Raw genomic sequence first — 26,189 nt, 5'->3', positions numbered from 1 at the left:
CCAACTCACCTTGAAACGCGGACCTCTTCGTTTTACTTCGAGAGTGACGGAGAGGCGGCCAATCCCCGCGCCGAAGCCTCCCCCGCCGACCAATGAAATTCGAGCGCGGGCGGAGCCGACAGCTAAATTGTCGGCTTGGTTTCACGCTGGCATCGCTATCAAGCCGCGTCTGGCCGCCTCGCGCTGGTGCAGGTGCTCTATTTCATCGAGAGAGGATGCGAAAGGAAAGAAGGGGTGGGAAAGAATGAAGCGAAACGTCGGGGGAAAGTATGCAGGGCGTGCATAAAAGGGATTCAGCAGCTGACAGCGCGTCTAACGTCCAGAGGCTCGGCTCAGAATGATTTATTGAAAGGGGCACTTTGAGATATGATGAGGTTTCTCTCTGGTTGGCAATAGTACTATGATTTGGTATGTGGCCACTTTGATAGCAAGTGTATTCAGCACCCGAGGAACGGCTGCTCAAGGTGAGTTGAAGTGCAGTATATTGTATTTATCCTTAAGTTACTTTAGCAATTGACTTTGCTTGAGTCGCTTGATGTGATTTTCCTCATAAGATCATTTTGATGTTTTTAGTTCATTTTTAGATATATTTATGTCTTACTGAGGTCATATTGAATGTTGTGAAGTTAAGAATGTAGCATTTTACAATTGTTTTTGATTTTATTCTTTCGGATTGTATATAGTTTTCTGTTTATTTGCAAGTTGCTTTGTCATTGGCAAGTGACGTTTAGGTTGAAGTGTTTGTTTTTTAAAGTCAGATTGGCTTGCAGAACTGGAAGGATCGAGCTGTTGCTCTTTTCTGCTCTGCTGGTGTCTTTTCAGATTCACATTCATCTGTTTTAACCACATGATCAACTTTAGACACGTATATCATATATAATGATGCCACGTAAAGTAAGCATCGATCCCATACATGGGTCACGTAAAACTGCCGAAAGGCTTTACTTGTATATATGTACGTGCTTTCACAAAGGATATGTGCGGCTGCCATTGTGCTTAATAGTATTGGATTGATTTACATCTTTTTATGCTGTATGCTGTTTAGTTGATTTCTTTTTTGAATTTGAAACCAAAAACACATTAAAAGGAACCCATATTTGTAACTCAAGATGTATTTTGTGAAATCCTATTGACCTTAACACTAGCTTAAATAACATGAGCGTAGACTCTTGTCTTTTTCAATTTCATATGTCTGGTTTATGGACTTACATAGCCCTGCAATTCCCAATGCGTCCACTAGAGGGCTGGGTCACATTTAACTAACATTCGCCACTAAGAACTGTTCCATTTCATGTACACCTAAATAGTTTAAAATGTCCCACGCCAAGATGTGAACCATACCTACGTTGATGTGAATCTGTAGGTATTAAAATGTTTAATGCATCAGAAGCACCAGATGATCGTTTCACCTTGGCTAAGATTGAGTTTATTCTTGGGGACAGCGAGAAGCGTCTGACCTCACTGTTCTGACTGTGCACCTTTTCTACATATGCTCAATGTCTCCCTCCTGTGTGTCTGAGCCACGCTGCACTATCCCAGCCCCGCCGCAGCTCTCTCCCTGCCCTAACCCTCCCACCTCAAGCTGTCAGCTGGCAAACGGTTCCGTTACCACCGCCTATCAACCTGGCCAGGTGCCAGATCTATGCTCTGTCTAAACAGAGGACTCCGAGGCAGCAGACGGCCTTGTTGGAGAGCCATGAGCTTATGCTCTGCTTCGGGTAAACCCTCAAGGCACCATGCTAGCCGACTGTGTTGAACTAGGCGAGACCTTCAGTCCACCTGGGTATCAGACCGTATTTAAGCTTGATATGAGCAACATCTGTCCCTTTTAAATCAATTTAGACAAATCTGCATGTCTGGTTTTATGTCAGTTTGGCATGTGCTCAGATTTATTTTAAATTGCCGTCCATTTGTTTTTGAGTTAATGTACTTTCTGTAAAAGTCTAGTTTCAGACAAATAGAAAGCAAAGCATACAAAAGTGAAGGTTAAACCACTTGAGACAGCATTTTGGACTGTAGGATTGTGGTATATCATAGGCAGTGAAGGACAAATTTTTCTGTCTTAAAGGGATGTTTCACAGACAAAACTAAATTTCCTCATGTTTTACTCATCCTCAAGACATCTTGACTGAATATGACTTTCTTCTTGAAGAATAATAATAATTGCTCGACACGGCTCTGTAGTCTTAACAAAGGTCTTCTGAAGCGAATCGATGCATTTGATTGAGAGAAATATCCATATTGACAGTGCTATTAACGTTGATGTCTAGCTTCCGTTATCCCTCTGCTGTGCATGAACCTGAGGCTTGTTTTTCCGGCAAATGACAATGAAGAAAGTTCCCGCACATAGGAGATGTGCATTATTCAACTGCATTATTCTTCAAGAAGAACGTCATATTGAGTCAGGGTGCCTTGAGGGTGAGTAAAACATTGGGAAATTTTGTTTTGCCTGTGAAATATCCCTTTAAAAAGATGACCAGATGAAGTCATCTTGCTAGGATACCTCTTGGTAGACGTGCATTGTTGGTTTCTTAAACGTCCAATGTGTAGTGTTTTGGAGGATCTATTGACAGAAATGCAATATAATATACATAAGTATAACGTCTTCAGAGGTCGATAAAGACCCTACATAATGAAGGTTTTTATTACCTGTTATGAGGTGTTTCTATCTACATAAACCGCAGGTCCCCTTACATGGAATCCGCCATGTTGTTTCTACTCTTCACAGCGCGTTTCTTAAATACCAAAGAGTATAGAATACCAAAAGGCGAAACTCTGGTGCTTTTTGTTAAACAGCCATTAGGTGGCGCTTTGGTAGTGCGGCCACCGTTTTGGGGGGAAATGCCAGCTGGACCATAGCACAGACATACAGAAAAGTCATCAGTAAATTTGTTGACACCTACAGTAAATGTTGGTATGTCTTATATATGTTTTATGTTATCAGTTCTAGAATCCAACCATTTAGCCTCCTTTACTGAGCATTTTTCATTCATGCAACTTTACACATTTACTATTAGTATTATTAGTTAATATTACTCCACTAGGTCGGAAATTAATTTAGTATGTTTTTGTCTCCTGGAACACACTACAAATACGATGATTTTATAGAACCATGCTGAAAAATGATAATTTAATGGATTAATGTTCAATCCAAAAACACACCTACAAAATGGAATTTTATAATGGTTTTAATAGAAGGGGCTAATGGCTCGTAATGTTAACCATTATAACTTCTGTGATGGTTTCTAATGTTTTCTTTTAAGAAGGATGCACTGCCGAAAAAACTATAGAAAACCAATTCTAAGGGTTTCCATTAAAACATAATTATGAACCATTAGCTTTTTCCCTTAAAATTTGGGAATTGGAATTATTTAACATGCCAATTTGTCCTATGGTGTGACAGCAAAAATGTAGGAAAAAACAACGAAGAAAAATCTTTCTTATAGTGTTTTATATTATAAACATAAATGCTAATAATATAAAATATAATATTAACAGTTTGTTTTATAAATTTTGATACGTCACGATGACACGATTTATTCATCACCTACCTATTTATTGTTCAACAAAGCCAATTTTTCTGAAGCATGTCTTTAATTTGTTGGTATTAATGAAGTGTTTATAATGCTAACTTGATAACTGGCATGGTTTCTAGAGAGCAAAGGTTTTGTCACTATGTATTTACAAATCAGCTGATATTGCCATCGCGGCAGCAAAAAGCTATTGGACTGACGAGTCGCTTTCACACCAAAATGGCAGAAACACAAGGCTCTTACTGGGCGCTAGTGTTGCAATGGAACGTTTTATTGAGTTTCGCCTCTTGGTAATCTATACTCTTTGTAAATACGTCATCTCCTCCTGCAAAGCAAAACGTGATGACACCTTAGTCCTGTGTAAGCCTCCGTAGTGCTTCGAAAGGGAGAAAGGAGAGGTAGAGTGAGCCGTTGGTTGCAATTTGCAACCTTACCGCTAGATGCTGCTAAATTCCATACACTGCACATTTAAATCTGTATACTGCCTGCATTGTTTAGCTTTTAGACACAGCCAGGTTGGATTTACTTCACCCAAAAGTGAGAATTCTGTCATCATTTACTCACCTTCGATTTGTTCCAAATGTGTATAAATGTCTTTGTTCTGATGAAAACAGAGAAAGATATTTGGAATAATGCTTATAACCAAACAGATCTCAATACCCATTGACTACCATAGTAGGAAACAATGATAGTCAAAAGTGCCCCAGAACTGTTTGCTCTCCTACATTCTTCGAAATGTCTTCTTTTGTACAAAAAAAACGATTAAGTAATTTTTTCCTACTATGTGAGTCAATGGGTGTTGAGAATGATATCTGTTTAGTTATAAGCATTCTTCCAAATATCTTTCTATGTGCTAATCAGAACAAAGAAATGTTTCAACAACTCAAAGGTGAGTAAATGATGACAGAATTTTAATTTTTGGGTGAAGTATCACTTTAATGTGGCTGTATGTGAAATTATGTTGATCTGTTTTAGCAGTTAGCAACTGCTGGTGCATTCTTGATCCTTAGGGCAATAAGGGTATAACCATCTAAAGAAAGCTCCTGCTTCTGTGTTCAATACAAATCCTGTTAGAGGACGGACCTGACAGCTGCTCATGTTTAAGCAGTGTTGGATAACATTGGATGTGTCTTCCAACAGTCATCACTTTTTATCCCTAGGCTCTGATGGTTTGATCCTTATCCAGCGTACTGATAAGTGTGTAGGCATCTTCCCTGTGGAGAAATTAAAATTGTTTATGTAGCAAACAAGCAGCCTATCATGGCATCTAGCCATGTTACTAACACAAGTCAAGTCAGTATGTCACTTTGATATAGTCATTTCTGTCTCACAGCTCTACAGATTGCAAAGAAAGAGCCCTTAAATTGTGATATTGCATCTCATTGGCTCTCTTGACGGAAACATTAATATCATGTCATTATGATTTATAATGTCAGCTGTAATCCAGCCAAATCCATGGCAGGTGTTGTAATCAAACGATGGGAAGTGGCTGACTTGCGCTGAACGTGAGGAACTGTGTAGAATGTTAACCACAGAGGGCACAGCTAAGGCCGTTCATTTACAAACAGATTTTTTTGATTCTGGGTAAGGGGTTTAGATTAACAGTTTGGAGATTACAACAGTTTGAACACATGTATTATGAAGTTAATTTCAGTTTTTTTATGCCTTGATGTGAAGAGCAGCCACAGATAAGAAAAATAGGAAGGAAAGGAGGTAGATCAAGAATTCCCCATAGAAAAAACAGCAAATGCTGATTAGGTAGGTTTTGAAGCATGGTAGCTTGTTTGTGCTGGTATAAACTGGTCATGTGCTGGTTCTCAGCTGGTTTAAGCTGGTTCTAAACCAGCACGTGACCAGTTTAAACCAGCAAATGACCAAACAAACCAGCTACCATGCTTTAAACCTACCTAACCAACACATGCTGTTTTTTTCAACAGGGTTGGCCGGACTCATACCCCAGTCACTTTTTTTCAGAAACTTTGGTCCGCTTCATCATTTATTCGTCATATGTTAAGATATGTGCTAAATTGTTGTTTTGTCATATTGCAAATACATTATTGGCCTTAAACATCGGTGGTATGGCAGAAAGGGTTATCTGAAGAGAACCTGGTACACCTTGAATTCTTAAGGACTGGCACAATCTGATTCAAGACATCTTGTTCAATTTTAAACAGAAGAAAACGGTACAACTTCACATGTTTCCCCTGTGCAATAGATTTAACGAGAGCGCCTTATCTCTGTCTGGATTCCATTTCTACCATCTCAGCACTTCAAAGCCCGTTTCCTGTCTCTGATACTCTGGTCCGCCACCACAGCCCTGTAAAAAACCTGCGTCTGAGAACAATTCTTATTGAAACAAAAGAAGAGTTTGTCTCATTCAAAAGTTTGTAGGGGAGCCTTTCAGATGTTTCTAAAATCCACAGACTCATCCTTTCACTCATTGTGCTTTTTGTGAAGTCTGTACCTGAGTAATCCTTCATTTATCTTTTTGGGGAGAATAATGGCGTGATTTCTGATTTCTTGAGTTACTGTATGTGTTGTTCCTCTCTGTTGCCTTAAAAAATGCCTGATTTTCATTTTGCAGCATGCAAATAATTGGTTTCCAAGGTTTTATAACCAATGCACCGCCATTAAAGCTATTCCATAACTCCATTTATCATATTATTACAGTGAAAGCGTGTTTTGTCTCTAGAAAATCTGTCACTGCTGACATACTGTACATATGCCTTGAACCTTAAGTGCACCGGCATGCATTTTTAACCCAAAGGCAGGACTGTGCTCTGATAGATGTGAATAGAAAGTAACAGGCCACTGCTGTCCCAGGGCGACAGGCTTGTTCCATAAAAGTCACTAAAACTTGTATGTCAATCAGCTGGTGTTTGGTCCCCCTCACCCCCATCCATAGCCTTCCTTTGTCTGACAGATATAAGACAACAGTAGTGAAAGATGTTCCATATACTGTATAGATACCTTCAAAAGAGTCCTGAGGGATTTGGTTAATAATGCATGACTTTGCTCTAGTGTTGGAACTTGGACGGCAGTATGTTTTTAATTCAGACTCATCTGCATGTGAAACACACCCCCTCTATATCTGATAATTGTAGAGTATTGCACTTACAGCTTCAAGGTCATTTGTTTTTAATTTCCAGGGAACACCCATTCTAATGAAATGTATACCTTTGATGCACCTTGAAGTCAGTTATAAAACATCATCCAAGTGCGTAATTGTAATATGCCAGTTTCTAACTGAAAGTTACTCAGTTCACTTGTTTATACAGCATTGCGAACACTATGCTTTAGCAACTGAGTTACAACCGGTATACACGTTACGCCGAGGGAATGGGTTTGATTCCAAAAGAACACACAACTGATAAATAGTATTTGTTGAATATGGAAGAGTGGCCAAACGTGATGTCCAACTGTGGACAATTGACAACTTTGCTTTATATTCAAATATTTTTTTTATTAAAGGTATTCATTTGAACTTTTTTGTCATGCTGAATAGTTGAACAGAACTTGGGGTATAAAATGATATTGACTGATTTTCCCAAATATGCTGTAGTTTGCCATTTTGTACCATACACCTCATATTTTAATGGTTGAATGGAGCCTGAGAGAGCAGAAAATGAGGGTTGGGAATCGAAAATCAATTGCAATTCAGGATCGAGGGGTGAGGAATTGGATTGGAATAAAAAAGAATAGGAATCAGATACTTGAAATAAAAATGTCACTCTAATCAATTCCTGTGTGTATATTTTCAGAAATGTTAACTTGTGATCTGCTGATATCTCAATCAAAGTCCTTAGGAAAATGAACCATATTTTTACAATAGTAAGCATAGTTTCACTATAGACTTTGCAGTAAAGCACAAATGTACCAAAGTTTCATTAGTGGAACAAAAGTTTTATCATGTTTTAGGTAAACTATGGTAATACAAATTGTAATAAATCAGACAAAACATGGTTGCTATATATATATATATATGCACACACAAAATGGTGCTCATAAAAATATTTTTGCAAACCAGCCATTAGGCAGGATAAATAACCATACGGTTTGGTATATAAATGGTGTACTGCAACTGTGGAATCAAAACTGGGAATCGATACGAATCGGAATTGCTAAAAATCTAACAATACCAAACCCTAATCAAAAGCAAATATTGTACAAATATGCTGACCAAAACACTGCTTTTGGCCACTACTTTAAGCCTCGGTGGAGTATAGCATTGAAATTGAAATACACTTTATTGTCCCCATAAGTGGAAATTTGTAAGGTTTTTACATTGAAAAAACTAATTTGAAAACAAATTCAAAAATACAAAAACAGTTTGATTGAAATATGTATAAAATTGTTCTTAAAACGATTATACATACACATTGGGAATCTGTACCTTCTTCCAGAAGCTAAATGTATGTTCAGTATATGATTGTATTATGGATGTTGGACCCAAGGTCTGCATTTGTTAAACAATCATGTACAGCAAAATGAATGAATGAGACAACCAATGCTGCTATAAAAACTTTCCACCTTGGGTGTTTGTCGTGTTTACTGTTTTTTTCCTCTTCACAAGAGACTCTACAATGTTAGCAGTAGGCAGTGAATTACCTCTCTAGGTTTTTGAACAGATCTTTTATGTATCTTCCACATGAGAAGGAGCTGATGGTGTTTTAGTACTTTAGTGTGTTAAGTCAATGAAAATAAGTCTTTCGGTCTATGTAAAAGCTAAAGCTTAACATCTAGTTTAGCTCTCTGGAAACGGCTGAGTAGAAAGCGTTTGATCTTTGAGGAATTGAGAGCACAGGCCCAATGATCGATACACTCATGGCACACTTGTTCTGATCTTTGTGATTGGGTCACTGCCTACAGCACACCAAAAAGATTTCACTCATCTCAGAGTACTGTCGCATGTGGAGAACATTTGTGGATGGTGATGGTCTCAGGGGGACAATGTTTTTAAAGCACTCATATTTTGAATAGTCTTAACACATGATGATTGTGTCCCTTGCTTACCGACCATAATGATGGGGTGGTGGCCCATTTTGCATTAGCTAACTAATTATATTGTTTTCAGAATATTTTAGGGATGCTATCAATGATTTATTATTAACCCATTTGTGTTTGGTGTCAGTGCAAGTATTTCCTACATTTATTGTATCGAAGGTGTAGTTGGCCCCAAAATAAAATGATGCCATTAAATAACCTAATAGGGGTTTGAGTAAACAAAAAACCTAATAGGGGTTTGAGTAAACAAAGACATTTGCTGTTATCTTAGACTTATAGTAAAACATTTCTTTTACAATATTTTGACAAAGGATGACAGAATTGTCGGTGCCTTTTTCTTTAGTAATATAATGATGTTACATTACATAAGGATATAAAATTAGGGAACATCATGAATTTAATCTATACCACTGTAGTTCCCACAGTTTCCATTCCACTCTACACATGTTTTTGAGATAACATGATGTCATATTGGATGGCCGTCATTCACTCACACACTGATGTAACACTGTCTGCTTTTTAAAGGATGAGAAAGAGTTTGGAGGGAAAACTGTGCAAACACTGCCAGATGTCTGTCTTCATCTAAGACCTACTTAGACAGACACATATGGGATTTTGAGAGTTTTATCATGAGCTGTTAGAAAGCTGTCATGATCAGAAAGGGAGTGATTGAGAGGTAAGAGTTCTTGTGAACTCTTGTGAGGCGACCGACAAAATAGTTTTGATTCCAGAAAAAAAAAATCTACACCTGCCAATGGACATTATGTCACTTGACAAGATGAAGACTGGCTTGTCACAATAAGACAGCTGACACATTCTTATAAATAAATTTGGTATATAAGAGGATGGTATATTTTTAATACTTAGCTTAAAGGTGCTTGAAGATGGTTGCGTTTGATTTAAATCACTTACATCACGTATATCAGTGTGTGTCACTCTTACAATTATGTGTGTGTGTGTGTAACCTCGCTGAAGCACGTGGGCCCAACATGCTGCCAGACAGCATGCTGATCCGCTCTCTACTCTCTCCCAGCCCCATTGACTAGACCACTTCCCCTTGCGTGTCATCTTTCAGCTGTCCATTGATGCAGCGACCTTACTTCCTCTCGCCCGGCTCCACCACAGCCATTAAACATTCATACTCTGGCTATGAGATACTTTTGTGCTCTACCCACTACTCCCTGCTCAGGAAACTCTCGTTTTTTGCTGTCATCGCCTCTCTCTCAATCTCTCTCTTTACTCACCACACCAAGGCCCAGCTTCATTTTTACTCCCCACTGCCACCATATTTCAGATAAAATCTATTTAGACTGATCTGTATCTGAGGATCCATCTGTCTCCATCTATCTGTCTGGCTGTGCTATAGATCTGTTAAAATTATATTTATCATTTGCCACAAATCCACTCGTTTATTCAGGCCTAGATCTGCGTTTCTTCAATGCTGGATGCTGACTGTCACAAACTGAAGGTTAGTTCTGATGGATCAGGCCATCCTGAGCTGCTTCTTCCTCCGCTTCCTGTTCTTCATGGCATTGGGCCCATCTTCGATTCATTTTACCCTTCAAATCCTATCTATTTATCCTCCCACTCCAATCATATCTGCCCTGTCTCTCACTCATCATTTAGAGGTCAGCAGGGCCATAAATATGGTCTAACATGTATCCTGCTCTGGATGACTGGCAGATGTTGAGAGTTTAGTGCACTGACGTGGCATCGGTAGACCCTATTCTAATTAATCCTGCTTTTTGTCACTGAAGTAATGTGTGTAATCTGTGTTTAATATTAGGGAACGCTAAATGCATTGTGGCATTCTTGGTTGCTATAAATTTTTTTTTGATATTGATATTATTTGGTGTAGTGAAATTTCCAGTTTGAGCAGGTTTTTGGCTAGGCTGTCCATGCAGAATATTTTATAATTTTCAGTATGCATTTAATTGGAGTGGGTGTTACAATGAGATGTTACAGTGGGTGGAGCTACTTTGTGCAACACTACAGGAACGGAAGCTAAAAATGGCAAAATTATAAATGTTAAAATAAAGATGTTAAAAGAAATGTGTTAAAATGGAATCCAACTTTTTTGGGGGGGTCTATTGAAAGAAATGGAATATAATATATACAACTATGTCTTCAGGTGTATAAAGACCTTACACAATGAAGCGTTACGTATTAATTACCTTTTATTACTTTTATGTCTTTTAATAACATATATGGACATATATTTACATATGATTAAACCAAATTCCCTGTTTGTGACGTTTGAACGTCGTTTCTTATCTTAAAAAACGAAAGTAAGCGGCTTTTCCTCGCCTTCTGCATACGGTACAAATCAACTTATCAAAAATTTCAAAATCACATTTCATGTTCAGTTTTTTTCTTATGTGGAAAATAGCCATGTAATAAGTAGGAAAAAGTACAAGCAGCCAGCTGTTATCGCGAAATAAGCCCCTGCAGTGTGATACACGCTTCGTGTCGGGTCCTAATCACACTTTCAGGGGTTATTTTTAAGATAAAAACTGGCTGCCTGTACATTATCCCTTACATAGCTGTTTCTATTTACATACACCGTGGGTCCCCTTACATGGAATTCACCATGTTGTTTCTACAGTAGCCCTAAACGGACAAACTGCTTGTCATGGTTCTGCCACTGCGTGTCAGGTTTTCTAGTCTTAGGGCAGGATCATGACAGGACCACATGCTTTGTGTGGAGAGAAACACACGACATAATGTGCGTTCTCTTAGGTCTCGTCTTTTGCCCCGCCCATCTTGTTCTCTTGTTAGCTTCCCTTTAGTGTTTCATTCCCCACACCTGCCTTGTTAATTATCCTTTGTCACTCCCCCTATATAATGCCCTTGTGTTTGCTGTCCTGTGCTGAATTGTTTTGTATTACCTACCTATCTTGTGGTCCTGTTGCCTGGCCATATTCCATCCCCTTGTCTTTTGTTGGACTGCTAATTATTATTTAGTGTTGTCATATAATTTATAAGTAAGTCTTGCAATTCTGTGTTCTCGTTTTTGCCCCATTGCGGGAAGTCTTTTGTTCTTGTTTGTATTTTAGTTACGTTACTGTTTTACCCCATCGTGGGTTTAATTTTGCTATTAAAAGCGAATTGTTTGTGCACTGCTGCCTGCGCTTGGGTTCTTGGCTCCTACTATATCGTGACAATGCTCTACAGAGCGCGTTTCGTAAATACGCTTTATTCATTCGGCAAAAATGCAATAATGTGACGACATCTTTGTTCTGTGTCAGGCTCCGGTGTGCATTAAAGGAAGGGGGGAGATTTGGAGTGAGCAATGGGCTGAAATTCGTAACCTCACTGCTACATGCCACTTAAGTCCACACGGTCCTTTAAAGATGCCACGTTAATCATTACAGTCTGGGAAACCATATTTGTAAAACCAAACCGTGGGAAAGTAATGTTGTCCAGACACACTCGGTGTGCCTTCTGTGCAAATTAGAAAAGTCTAATCTCCTGGCAGATTGAACAAAGTCATCTTTTAGCACCCATATTGGGGATACGAAAGGAACGTGTTCTCTGTGTGTTTTAATTTGTGGACTGGCACAGGCACATTGCTGGATTGCAAATGGGAGATGAGCTCTCACAATGAGACAGGTTCACCAGCCAAACAAGAGCCAGTCTAGTCCAACCGCATCATTGGGGATTTTCTAAATGCTTTGTTTTTTGTGTGTGTGGGTATGATATTTCTTTATCTCCCTGAGAGATTAATATTGAAATGTTATTTATTACTTTTAATGTTACTTAATCCCGACGTTGTTGAAGATTCCATGTTGAAGCGGGAATTGTGGCTTTTTCTTTTCTCATGAGAACAGAGAAAGAACCACAGCATATGAAAAGCATATAAGGTGCACATAGTAAAAAGGTTAAGGTGAGGTAAACAGGGAATAGCTGTCAGATAGAAATAGAGAGATATATTGCTGCTTATATAAGGCTATCCAATCTAGAGGATTGTGGGCGTCTTCTGCCATTGCTCACCCAAATTTGCATTTGTTTGGGAATAATTTCCACACATATTCAGTTTTTGTCTCAGTTATTTATATGTTTGATAGGTGTAATAAAGTTCCATAGTAGGGAAGGAAGGAGGCGGGAACCGGTCGACTGCCGGCCCCCAAACATAAACACCAATTCGGGCCCTGTCCTCTCTCATTGACAGTCCGATCGCTCGTCCATTTTATGCTCCACAATCTCCTCCGTGATACGAGACCGGTGCTTGAGTGATAACAAGCGTCAGCTGTACGCGCACCGAATCCCGGCTCTTGTCCCGCCTAACTCGCTACAATAGGATTTAATGTTCATTTTGGAAGGTCTTACAGTCTTCTGTTTTGAATGGGTATTGTTGTAATCATTAACAACAATAACAACAATTGGTGTGATAAAATGTGGATTTGGATTAGTGTGGGATTAAATCCTACTTTTAAGAATTTTCTAAATGAGTAAGATGTTTTAGCATGTGAAGGTTTTAAGGGGACAAATTGTTTGTACAGTAATTGTCTCATCTAGAAGGGCAGCTTTTCTTTTTTATCAAAGCACACCATTGAGAAAACCATCTTCTGATTTGGTGATGCTCCGTTTTGTAAAATCCACTCAAATATCATGCAAAACTGAATTATTGCGGCACTATGACTCCATGGGATGTTTTACAACAATCTCTGTCTTTCTAGGCTCTTTTGTTATCCCAATTATGCATTACTGTTATGCATTACTTTGGGACTTACAGTGTCACTTTGCTAACCAGTTTGCAAAGGAATGTGTAGAGATTGTCTCAAGCATATTTCAGATCAGTTGAGTAACTCTGTCTGTACATTAACTGTGCGTTCACAACGCCGCCGTCGAGAGCATCAAAATGGCCGGAAGTCATTCATTTTCAATGTGAGCCGGCAGTGCATCTGTAAACTTTGGTCGAATCTTTCTACCGCGTTGTTGGCAGGGCAGCCAGAACGATTTTTGACGATCTCGACGGCGGTGGTATAAATGCACAGTAACCAGGTCAGGAGCTGTCTGTGTGTTGATTGGAATGAGCAACAGACTGCTGTTTTAGATGGTTTCATTGGACGCATGCGCCTGGCTCGCATTCAACTTCTGGGCTGTGTTTGGCTAGTAATATCATTTATTTTATACTTAATTCATGTTGACATTAATTTATAGTAATATTTTATTACATTATTAAATTAAATTAAAACTACTCAACACTTCTTTTACCGTCTACAGAGGTCTACTGGAAGTTACGTTTGGGCCACATAACGTTTGTCAATGTTGTTGTCACTCAAACCACCAATAGAGGGTTTGGACGGATGAGGCGTCACTTTGCCTACCACATGAACACCACGTGAGCACGTCGGAGTGGACCCCCGTGGGTAGTAAAATACTCAGCAAAATGACCGCTTACAATGTCAGGAAACGCAATTCTGCGCAAGATTTCAGTGTCCAGGAATACCTGATTTCTTTGTAAGTCGTAGGGAAGTCGTAAGAATCACCGTTGAGTCCAGCTGCTTGTAATTTCAGCAAATAAATGCATCTTTTATTCCCATTTATTTTATTTCTTCTATTCTCCTCAGCCATTTAAACTTTCTTTAGTTATTAATATTTTATCAAATGTAACTGTAAGATCATGATACCTTGAAATAAATGATTTTTATAAGGGTTGAAGAAAAAAACCCTGCAAATAAATAGGTGATTGAACACCCAGAGAAAGTGGCAGACTAAGCGTATTTGAATGCAGTCAACATTTCACCAACAGTACAGCATTAACAGCTGGTGTCTACCATATACTGTGCTAAAGTCCATAATCACAAACTCATTTTTCACTTTTATCACATGTACTGTCTTTGCTCTCGGGCGTCTAAGTACTAACAAGAAGTGTTTGGCTAATGATGAGTAAAGATGAAGTCTGGCCAGAAGATGCTTGTGCCAGCCTGTGAAAGGCAGGCAATAATTTATTTGTGCCTGTGAAAATGTGTGACTACAGTTTGGGTTGAACTAACTACAGAGAATAATGGCTGAAAAATATACTTAATAGTAATTTCATTATAATTTTAGTCATTGTAATAAAAAGTACTTTACAATTTTGTCTGTATTTAAACAGCGCATCTGCCATTCTATTTGCTTTTGGTTACATGCCAGCTATCAAAAACGGTAATTGTCACAGAGGCTTTCAAACCATATTGGTAAAATCCAATATTCCCTATTTTCTTTCTGCTTAGCCTGCTTTTGAGTCACCCACTAACATCATTACTACACAGTCATTTACACTGACACTGCATAGGAGGGTCAGGGACGAAATCAGACAGTATTCACAGTTTGGAGCAGCTGGATCTTAATAATGTGGCCGCACATTAGATGACGCATTGAAATTTGTGTAGCTAAATTGGTGGAGCATTGCATTAGCAACACACAGGTCACAGGTTCAAGCCCCAGGCATGCAGATACAAGTTTTATCAATTGAATGGACTGTTAGTTGCTCTGGATAAAAGCGTCTACCAAATGTGTAAATGTAAATCTATTTTTATCTTAACATGCTACATAATGTCAATTCGTATTTATTTTCAGAACATTAGGTTTTTAACTGGACATATCGTGCCACTGTATTATTTGCATGCATTATTTGGACCATATAAGGGTCCGGTTTTGCTGTTTACTACACATTTTTAGCTGAAGGGACTTTTTCGGCCTCTCTGTAGTACATGCTGAGCTTTGTGAAGATCACATTTCTTATTCTAACCGCTAGCAACATGAAACATATTAGCTTGCCAGAGTCAATTTGTGCTAGCTTATTTTTTGTATTAAAACAACTAAATGTAATCAAGGTGGTAATTGTCCTTACTTTAGTGCAAATCTCATGTGTGTATTTGTTTTTGATTATCTAGTATACTTTATTTAGAACCGCTTCACTGTGCAAGTGTAAAATAGAAAGCCACCAGTTTCTTTGAAAAGGCCTCAGCGATTGTGCCCCTGCAGAGAGCATTGTAGAAACACAATATTAATTATTTTCTCCATCTCCTCAAGAGTGCTGTGCTAATTGGCTGAAGGAAACAGCCAATTAAGTAATTTCCTCTCATTGCATTTTAATGGTCTTAACTCTTTAGCGTTGTTGCTTGCTTTTGATGGGAGGAAAAGCATCCGTTTACTATTTTTCCAAGTCTGGGCTTCTCATTGGAGGTCTAATGCAGATGAGATTCGCTCGAGTAATTTCATTTTTCTATTTTTTTCCCACATTTCAAGGCACGATAATCTGGTTGTTAGTGCAAACTTTCTTAAAAATATCTTATTTTGTGTTCTACAGAAGAAAGTCAAGAGGATGAGTAAATGATGACAGAATATTAATTTTTGGGTGAACTATGTAAAAATCAGATGGCCCGTTTTGCGGCCATGTGTAATCTCTATTGTACAGAAATCATAGTTAAACATCCTTTACTGTATGTAGAGACTGGTGTGTAAGACCGGCAGTACTATATGTGTACTTGAAAAATTGGTCCATTTTGAAGTCTTTGACTCCAGTTGACCCCTAACGTCACATACTGTACAATGAGCCAAATGGAGTATGCATACCATCACTGTCCTCTCAGTACTTTAGATTAAAAGTATGCTGATCTACCGTTATACATCTGCTCCTAATAGCAGCATTCATCAGGGGTAAAAAGCTTACCTTAGGACTCACATCTACTGTAACCTTTTAAACCTGGAGGTCAGATTGGTCTAACATTTACATGACAACACACTTTTCTCATAGAGAAATATACTTTTATATAACAGAGGACAGGATTTGTTTTTGCATTTTTTACTGCAATGAATAAGTCTCTGGTACAGGATTGTTTTTAAAAGTCAATATATGTGTAGACACACCTAAATATTTGTTTGCTCAAAGAATAATGAACATTTCATTTGCTATCGCTCAGGAAAAAAACATGTGGTTTTTGAACACACATTTATATAAAGTATAGAAATACAGTGCTTCCAATAAAATAATCTTCAATTTCATAGTATTTATTATTAATTCATAAATCAGTCCACGTAGCCGTTTCTTCACGATTAAAATATACCCCAAAAAACACAGTACCTCAACAACAACATCATCTGCCTCAATAAACATAAGTGGTCAAGATAATGAAAGATTAAACAGTTTTATGAATGCCAATCAATCACTTCAAGTCATTCTGCGAGCTGTCAAATATGATATGCACCTTGAAAATACGGTTTAGTAGCTGTGGGGGTCGGAGAGGCAATCGGTTCATTCATTAAGGATTCTGATCATGTGATGAGCCCTGTTGAAGCCACAAAGTTATGCACTGCCCCCTGTTCCTCCTTTGCAATTAGAGGTCCATCAACTTTCACATCTTACTACGGTCATTACTTACGAGTAATTTATGGTTATTTATAGATGCAGTCAGAAGTTGCATTCATCCTTAGCAAAGCTAGCCGCTCAGGGCAAGTGGTTCTTTTTATGAGACTGCTCATTACAGCTCACTACCTGTTCATCAGCAGCATTGATCAAGCCATTCAGGAATAGAAATCGGGAATCCAATATGGTGGATGGGTGTTCTTTATGGAGGCCTTTTATTGGTTGTGGTTGGCCAAAAGCTTCTGTCTTCACTCGCCGCATAGTAAATCAACACAATATATGAAGAAAAGTACTGGGATGCCTCTTTCTAATGAAAATGTTTATCTATTCCAGCAATTCCAACAAATATGAATGCTATACCATAACCATATATAATTTGTTTTTTGTTTCCATCTTTGTTTCAACAGTTTTGGATGGGCCTTTTTCTGTTCTGAAATGGCTGTACCCATGTGTACAAGTTATTGATGGGTTCGGGTGATGAATGTTTGGCTCAAAGGTGTTCAGGTCTGGGCTTTATGCAGACCAGCATCAATCATGAAAGTGAATAAATCAGTTCTTTTAATCTTGCTTTGTGCAGAGAGGCATTGTCATGTTGGAATAGAAAAGGGACCTACCCAAGCCGTTGCTGTAATATTAGACGTTTTCTAGAATACAATTATATACTGTATTAAGATTTGTGTGTCGCTTTGGATAAAAGCGTCTGCCAAATGACTAAAATGTAATGTAAATGACTCAATTAGTCAAAACTGTTCATTAGAAAAGGTCGTCCCAATGCTTTTTGTCTATATAGAGTACCTCGGAGATGCCGTATTTTTGTTTGCAAAAAATCCCAGAATGAAATAAGGTCTTGGGTTAACAAAACCTCTAAACCTCTTCATTCACAAAGTAATTACTTACCAGGGAACACGTTTTTAATAAGGTTTGGTGCTGGTGTGGTGTAGTCTGTTATAGCCTCATGGTAGCTTTTTATGTCTGGCGATTGTATTTTTCTTCCAAAAAACGCATAGGCTTTGGGTGGAGGAAAGCAATGCGGCGCTGACTTCCGGGTTGCCTACAAAAATACGTCATCCCATGCACCACTCCTGTATATACATTACAGGTTTGGCATTAAACGCCTTTCATGAACGAAAAAAGCATTTACATGTGTTTACTCTGATTAATAAATAAACATGATGAGTGTTTTTTCCAAATCATGCTTTTAAATTGGTGCAATGAATGTATACATATTTCTTCAAATTGAGATCAACCAGCACCTCTTTGAGGGTTCAGTGTGAACCCAGTGAGTGATGCATTCATGACAGGGGTGGTGTGATCCAGCTGAACTAGGTCAAGTCCTTTGCTGCCATTAAAACTTCATTAGTTTCTAAAGCCACATTGATATTTTGGTTTTATCAGCCCTGTCAAAATTGTCTGATGTGGATGAATAGGGTGGACAAAGCTGAAACTTATTGTGCAGCTACATTGCAGTGAGGTTTCTTTGCCCAATTTTACTCTTTTTGTTCCCCCCCCAGATGATACCCACGAGGAAGGATGACTTTCAGAAACAGAAATGCAGATTGTTAGGCTGATGGTGGGCTCTTCTAGCTTTAATTGCGCAGTCAAAATCCGTCCTGTTTATTCAATGTTTATGTTTGTCGTGCCGCAGATTACAGATTCTCATCATCAAGCATGAAAGTTATGCAACAATCAGAGTCTCCGAAGTACTTGGCAGATGCTTACACAGATGCTTGAGTCACTTTTCTGAGCAAACTTTTAGATCCAATTTGTTAAAGCTAACAGAATACGGAATTGATCAGCCAGGTGAGATGAGTTATTCTAGTGTTAAGGCTAAAATTCACTCAGAATAATCGGCTATCAGCATCGGTTGAGAAATGTATTATCGGTGCTTCGCTAGTTTTGTCAAAGGTTTGTCTTTTCTATAGCCAGTAACCTTTAGTTTACATAAAAGCCTAGCAAAAGCATGATTTGTAATATCCAGAGAGAGACATTTGTCATGTTTTCCATTCATTTTAATAGCATGTGGTGGACTTCACATTTCACCCTGCAGGTATTTGACTTGTAGACTAAGGTTTTTTTTAAGCCAGTCACTCTATATTAGAGCCATGACCTCAAAGTTTTGCTGGTCAGCATGGTGTTAAATTCTTTTGAATGGCTAAACATCGTTTTTGCATAGCTACATCATTACTTAAAGTGTAGATGGCATCAAAAGTTACAGACTAACTTACACCGACAAAACTTTGGCTTACAGTCTTATCATTTTTATGACGACTTTATCTGGTTAACAGGGAAAAACTATGGGAACTCATACTTTTTCAGTTGTAGTCAATTACGTTTTATATAGATAATGTATTTCCAGTATTAAGATTTTCTTAAATAATTCTTGTTTGGTGTGAAATGTAGATTTTTGTCCTTATAATCTTTTTAATATTTGGCAATATTATGACTCCTGGGAGTTAATTCAATGATTTTAGAGGAAGTGCACTCCCAAATCAAATCCTTTAAAATCTCGCAGCATTTACGGGTTACTTTGACCTACTTTTCTAAGTGGGATTTTCAAAGGAACAGTATGGTGCCTCCAGCCTTCCATCTCATTTAGAATGTTGAGAGAGATCTGTGAAAATCATTGTTAGGTGCGCACAATGATGTGCTGTCAAATCCTTTGTGTCAACTTTTTGCTATATTTTTAGATCGTGTGTAAGAATATTTGTCTCTTCTGCTTAGATGGTCACTGCAACACGTACAAAACCAATGAAATGCTGTCTTGTTAAACGCTCCGAGCGTGCATCCTTTTTCTCTCGGGTATCAGTGGTTTGACCGACTTGATCCCCTGTGTCTTTCATCGTAGACTGGAGTAACTCTGCAGGGTAGAAAGGGAGAGAGAGCAGCTTGTTAACCGCTTGTTGCTCTCAGCCGTGCAAACAGTGAAGTCATACCTTCCAAAGCTTGTTTTGCTCACCGGTGATGTCACCAGCAGCCAATCCGCAGGCGCTGCTGCAGTAGTTGCCGGGTTCAGCGGGAGTCTTGGGTATATGCATGGGGACGCACTGGCGGCGCTCCGCTCTAATCATCGCATCATTAAAGAGGAGGGGATGCGAGAGAGAGAGAAAGAGAGAGCGAGAGACAGAAATCTGCAGATGAGAATATCTCATCACAGTCGTGAGTCAGTCATTTGATTCCCTGGCTTTTTGTATGTGGTGTGCCTCAGATAGTGGAAGCTATCTATTGAATAAATGTATTAAAGTCCACCTAGGCTTGGACTAGGCCACACTTTCTTCCTGTCATGACAGGTACCTCTCAGAAACACTCCTAGTTTTGATGGTTATGCCAAACAGTCCTTTGCTTGCCAATGACATTAACCCAAGGTCGTTTTTAATTTATGTTCTGTCAAGCACAACAATTTTAGATATGTATTTGAGGATATTTTTAATAACTGGTTTAATTGCTGCAAGCAAGATAAGCTTGGATGACACAGCTACTGTAGCAAAGGTGGAAAGACAAATTTTTACTAGGTCCTTATTAACTGGTTTTGCTTTAATACCCATTATTTTAAATAAATACAATGGACCCTATTTACTGTATATACAGTAGTATTTCTAATGCTTCAATATAATTATTATAAAAATAAATGTTAATGGTTGAATATTACGCTTGATTCATTTCTGACTTCTGAGATAAATTGAACGTGCCAGCTCAAATTTGAGTACAGAAACCTGTTTAAAGACTATTTCGTTCGGTTCAGTTCAGTTTGTAATTTGCCTAATAAATGACAATCACATTTTTGACAGATATCTGTGTTTTTTATTATATGTATATATGCATATGTATTGTTTATCATATCAAAGTTAACAAAATCATTTATTGTATTACCATGACCTGCAATATGCAAAATGATCAACTTGACATTGAACGAAAAGTAAAATGGACACTTTTTATTTGTATTGTAAATGTTCTCAGCGGCAGCCGATTAATACTTAATTTCACAATTACATCGTGGTCTATATAAACCATGTTTATCCTGCAAGTTAATACAGTTATTAATTTAATTTCCAAGTTTGTAGGTAGTTTACTTATACCAAATGACAGACAAATGTAGCCGAGATGAAGATTTTGCAGTTTACAATCACTGACTTAGATTAACTTTTAGAAAGTTATGATTTAATAATCCTTACTTATTTACTGTAGATATCCCACTGTGAACAGCAAATTCAGATCCTAATCTAGATATCTCATCAAAACACATAGAAATTAAATTATTGTGTGTATACTGAATAGTCAAATAGTTTCAGGACATCCGGATGAGGAGTTAATTTATGCAGAATTGACCTTTCAATCAATACTGTAGTAGAGCACATAGCCTGGAGACCAAGAGTTTTTTTCAGCCAAAATTCCCATGAATCACTGCTGCACAGAAGTTGGAGTGCTGTGTGTTTGATATCATCAAATATGTGTGTTCTCACCAGGTGCCCACGGAGTCAGAGAGGAGCCCCAGTTTGTGACGGCCCGCGCTGGGGAGACCGTGATTCTGGGATGTGACGTGGCCCACCCACTCAACGGCCAGCCCTACGTGGTGGAGTGGTTCAAGTTTGGAGTGCCCATCCCCTTCTTCATCAACTTCCGCTTTTACCCTCCCCATGTGGACCCAGAGTATGCCGGTAGGCTCAGATGTTTCCATTCACTGTAACACATAATTTGTACTGAACACACAGAGGCACTCACAGGCTCATTCTGCTCTCTGTAAAGCAGAAAATTGTTCTAGAGACAATTGTAGTACCATCAGAGACAATGATGGTACTACAGGTGAATACTGCTTGATTTTCATCCTGTTTCATAAATGCATAAAGTTTTTTTGTTTTACGTTTTTACGATTTACGTTACATGGAGTAGGTTCTTCACCGATATAGTATACCCACCGAAACAGAGAAACTTCTTTTTTTTAATGGGCTCAGTCCAAGCTTGACATATTATTTAATCTCACTCAGAGGGGCAGAACGCTTTATCACAGGGCAAGAGCAGGCGCGTGTCAACAGATTAAGAAATGAAACGTGCAGAGCGTTTGAAAAAGCTCTTATCTTTTAGTTGATAAATGTGGTGGCCCAGATCTGTGGACAGGTGGAGAGCATCAGACATTGAGATGAGAGAACATTTAGTCTTTGGTGCATGGGGGGAAGTGAGGAAGATCAAATGTGATCCTTTTCTTTCCTAATTGAGGTTGGAAATTACATCATTGATAAGGAACGGAGACAGAAAGTGCATAATTTAAAAGCGTGTCAGATTTATGGAAGCAAAGAAACTGTGATAGTTGATCAGATGTGGCTTGGGGCAGGACATGCAATTTTAATGGTTCTCACTCACGGTGAATGGAAATGAGATGGTTATTTTATTCTCCTCTCTCATCCTGAATCCTCAGCTGATTTTACCATATTGTGCAGTGCTGAGTTTTGTTTTTTTAAGCAGATTACAATATTCAAGACCTTGGAAGCTTGATTTAGAAATGCATATCATAGTTAAGATGTAGTGTATCACATACAAATGTGAGAAATGGAATGGAAACAGGATTTAGTTCAGTCTGTTTTAAAATGGCTGACAGTACATACTACATTTTTCCCTAAACTGCAAAGTTCTGTGAAATTACAGTTTTCTTTACAGTTCTTTTTTCGCATTCAGTATAATTTGACAGAATGTAGCTGTTTCCTTTACAGATTTCTGAATATGGTAAAAAAACTAAATTCAAAAAATATTTTAGCTAAAAACCGTGTTATTTTACGGTATTTTACTTGCGCCCCAGCTGCTGAAAAATGTGTTTTTACTGGTTTTTTTGTGTATGTACTGTTCTCAATACAAAACCCCCGTTCAAAGTCAATTTTTGCATAAAAAATGAGCCATTTAAAAATCGTCTGGGTAATGATCATAGCACCAGGTCACATTATGACTTTTTCAACTGTATTTACGTATAAACTCTCATTCTGCAACTATGTCTGTCTTGATCGATATTGGTGTGATTATTTACAATAAAACTCTTTTTTAACCAATAGTTCACTAAAATAAATTAAATTGTAACAATATACTCTAGCTCATGCCTTCCCAAATGTAGAGGTTTGATATATGATTATTTTACACAAACCTGTCGTTTCACTTCAAAAGGCATTTATCTACCCACTGGATTATTTTTATGATGGATGAATGCCTTTGTTGGAGCTTCAAAATCATGGCGCCTGTTGGCATTACAAAGCTAGGAATTGCTATTACTCAATTTTCTCTAATTCAATAACTTCAATTGTGTTCTGCTGAAGAACGTCATGTGCACCTTAGATGGTAAATTATAAGAATTTCCTTTTTGGTTGACAATTCCTTTAATTTTAAGGGTCAAAGGGAGGACACAGTGTATATTTAAAATATAGCTGTTTTAAATGAATGATTTTCATTATAAACTATATTTTCAGCAAACTAATATGAGTGCATTAGTACAGTATCTTAAATATTTCTAACATTATTTCCTAGCTGTTAATGTTTCACTAAGCATGGTTTATAATTGTGGCAAAAACAGCAAGTGTTGTTCTGTGACCTGCATGTACTGTACATGAGTTCTCTCATTCAGCAGTATATTTCCTCTGACCCCTGACCCATAGTGGGCACCATAACCTCCACTTAGCCTGGCCACAATTGCCCTGTGTCTTTTTCTCATCTAAGACAGGCCGGTCTGTTTCCCGTATGGCTCAGGCATGATCAGATATCCACCACAAAAAGATTTCTTGTTAAATTACTCCATTATGAACCTCATGAAATGGGCCATTGTGCAGTCGTGATTATACACTATGGTGACAAAGAAACCACTTATGAATTGAAATGAATTCATTGATTGTACATAAAGAGGATGTAATGATGCTTGGAAATAACCTGAACATGTTTCAGAAATTCTCAACTTCTTTGCCTCAGCTTTAATCATAAATATGATGAAATGCACTCTTATTTATGAGACAATATTTTTGTATATTTAACTGCCTAATATACCACTGCACAATTAACTATTCAACAATAATAACTGCATAAATGAATCCTAAAATAGCCCCATTGCGGTGTCTGTGGTGCTGGGGGCAGGGTTCCACTTCCGAGCATGTAACAAGCCATGAATAAATAATGCAAATTACTGCTTTTGGGCCTATTGTTTTACAGTTTGCTGCATGCATTAAATGCAATGGTGTTATTAGCGCATTTAGTTGTGTGTCTCATGCTGTGTGTCTCTTTCTATAAAGTGCTGTGTGTAATTTTTTGGACACTTGGATCAATTGACAGAAATGCAATATAATATTCATAACTTTCTTCAGAGGTGTATAAAGACCTTATATAATGAAGCCTTATGTTTTTATTACCTTAGATTAAGCTATTTCTATCTACATACACCAGGGAATTTGCCATGTTGTTTCTATAGTAGCCCTAAACAGACAAACTGCTCTTCAAAGCGTGTTTCGGACATAAATACGTTATCTTCTTTGATAAAGACGTGACCACATATTAGTCCTGTGTCCGCCACCGTAGTGCTTCGGAAGGCAGGGGGAGGAGAGGAGTGAGCCGCTGGATGCTGCTATATTTCATACACTGGACCTTTAAAGAGATAATTTCCCCCGAAAAATGAAAATTCTGTCATCATTTACTCACCCTCATGTCATTTCAAACCTGTATAAATGTGAAAGATATTTGGAAGAATGTCAGCAATACTTTCACTACCATAGTAGGACAATTTTTTTTATATTTTGTTCTGTTGAACACAAAATGAGATATTGAGAGATAAACTATAAATATACTGTATTTGGAAGAACGCTTGTAACCAAACAGTTCTTGGTCACCATTGACTATGAATGCTTTAAATATTCTGTTTAACAGAAAAAAGATATGATGAAGAATCTGGGAAAGCAAACAGTTCTGCAACATGTTTGTTGGTGGCAATGAATTGTGTGGCTGCCATCATTCTTCCAAATATCTTTCTCGGTGTTACTCGCAGAGTAATATGTGTTTCCCATAGTAATGTCAGTTGTTTTGCAGGCATAACACACTCCTATAATAGCCCTAAACTCTGCTGTCTTGCAATCCCTCTGACAGTGCGGATATTGTTTCTTCCATCTGTTTGCATTGTTGCCAGAAAAACTGCATAAATCCCTTACTCCGCTTGACCCTTGAAAACCGCTAGCCAGCTAACACAGTGTCATGGTGGATTGCTGGTGCAGTTAGAAATTTTTCTCGAAGTTGCTCACAGGACTGTTAGGAATGACTGTGGGTCCCTTTGGCTCTCACTTCAGTTTTGAAACACTTCCTTGCACTTAGAGGGTGTGCAGCAGAGTGAAGATAAACACTTCAAGATTTATTTGAAGCGGTTACATGTGCAGTGGCCTTCACACCCAGGAATCATGTTTTTGTGTTATTTCAAATGTAAATGAAGCAGGAACCAGGGGTCAGAGACTTTTGATCTGGGTGAGGGTCGATGATAAGTGGATATCTCAACTCTCACTTCTAAACCCCACAGGACGAACCAGCCTGCATGGCAAATCATCTCTGCGCATTGAGAGGGTTCGATCTGAAGACCAGGGCTGGTACGAGTGCAAGGTCCTGATGCTGGAACAACAGTACCACACCTTTCACAACGGCAGCTGGGTGCACCTTACAGTCAACGGTGAGTGATCAGTTTTTCCTTTAATTCCTGAGTTGAAGCGGTGTCCATGGATCAGCATTATAAAGAATAAGTTCAACCCAACATCTTCAGTCTCAGTTTATGACACACTGTCGCCTGGCTTGCTGGCTTGCGTTGCTTTGGCAGCAGACACACAAATCCCCAAACTGGTTTCAGTACATTAACTCTGGCTCATCACGGTGTGATATTCGTGACACAACCTGCCAGTTTACTTCTCTAATAGACATTAGCTTTACTTGCCCCCTAAACCAGCAGCAGTGAATCCGATTACACTTTACTAGTGCACATATGGACAGTAATAGACTGCTTGATCTTGTTTGGATAACTTGCTCATTAGTGTGCTATTGTATGACCAGCAATGTTATCTCTGTTTTTATAGTTTTATAGCTTCTGTAGCAATTTGTCAAAAGGTGAAAGTGATGTTGGGTTTTTATTTTAGAATTAATAATATTTTGTTTGTACATGCATTGTTTTTAGTTTTTAAAACTTTATGTTGGTAATAATAGTAGTGTGTGTATGTATGGATGAATGTTACTTGTAAACCCACATAAAATCTTGGCTAGGACGCTCTTGTAAAAGAGATTTTAAATCTCAATATGCTATTTCCTGGTAAAATAAA

At 38.2% G+C, this 26,189-nt stretch overlaps 1 protein-coding gene across 1 annotated transcript in view; it reads left to right on the top strand.

Annotated features, from left to right (window-relative positions):
- Positions 1 to 252: 252 nt before the first annotated feature.
- Positions 253 to 26,189, top strand: part of igsf9bb (immunoglobulin superfamily, member 9Bb) — a gene marked incomplete at its 3' end in the record, with an annotated part of 73,378 nt that continues 47,441 nt past the window's right edge. The window contains exons 1-3 of the mRNA XM_079485995.1: positions 253 to 464; positions 21,351 to 21,542; positions 25,406 to 25,552. Coding sequence (XP_079342121.1) covers positions 401 to 464; positions 21,351 to 21,542; positions 25,406 to 25,552 — 403 coding nt within the window. The 5' untranslated portion in view covers positions 253 to 400. The remainder of the gene's footprint in view (positions 465 to 21,350; positions 21,543 to 25,405; positions 25,553 to 26,189) is intronic.

The sequence above is a fragment of the Barbatula barbatula genome (assembly GCF_947034865.1).
Source record: "Barbatula barbatula genome assembly, chromosome: 22".
In the NCBI taxonomy this organism is placed as follows: domain Eukaryota; kingdom Metazoa; phylum Chordata; class Actinopteri; order Cypriniformes; family Nemacheilidae; genus Barbatula; species Barbatula barbatula.
This window is presented reverse-complemented; position numbering and strand designations above follow the sequence as displayed.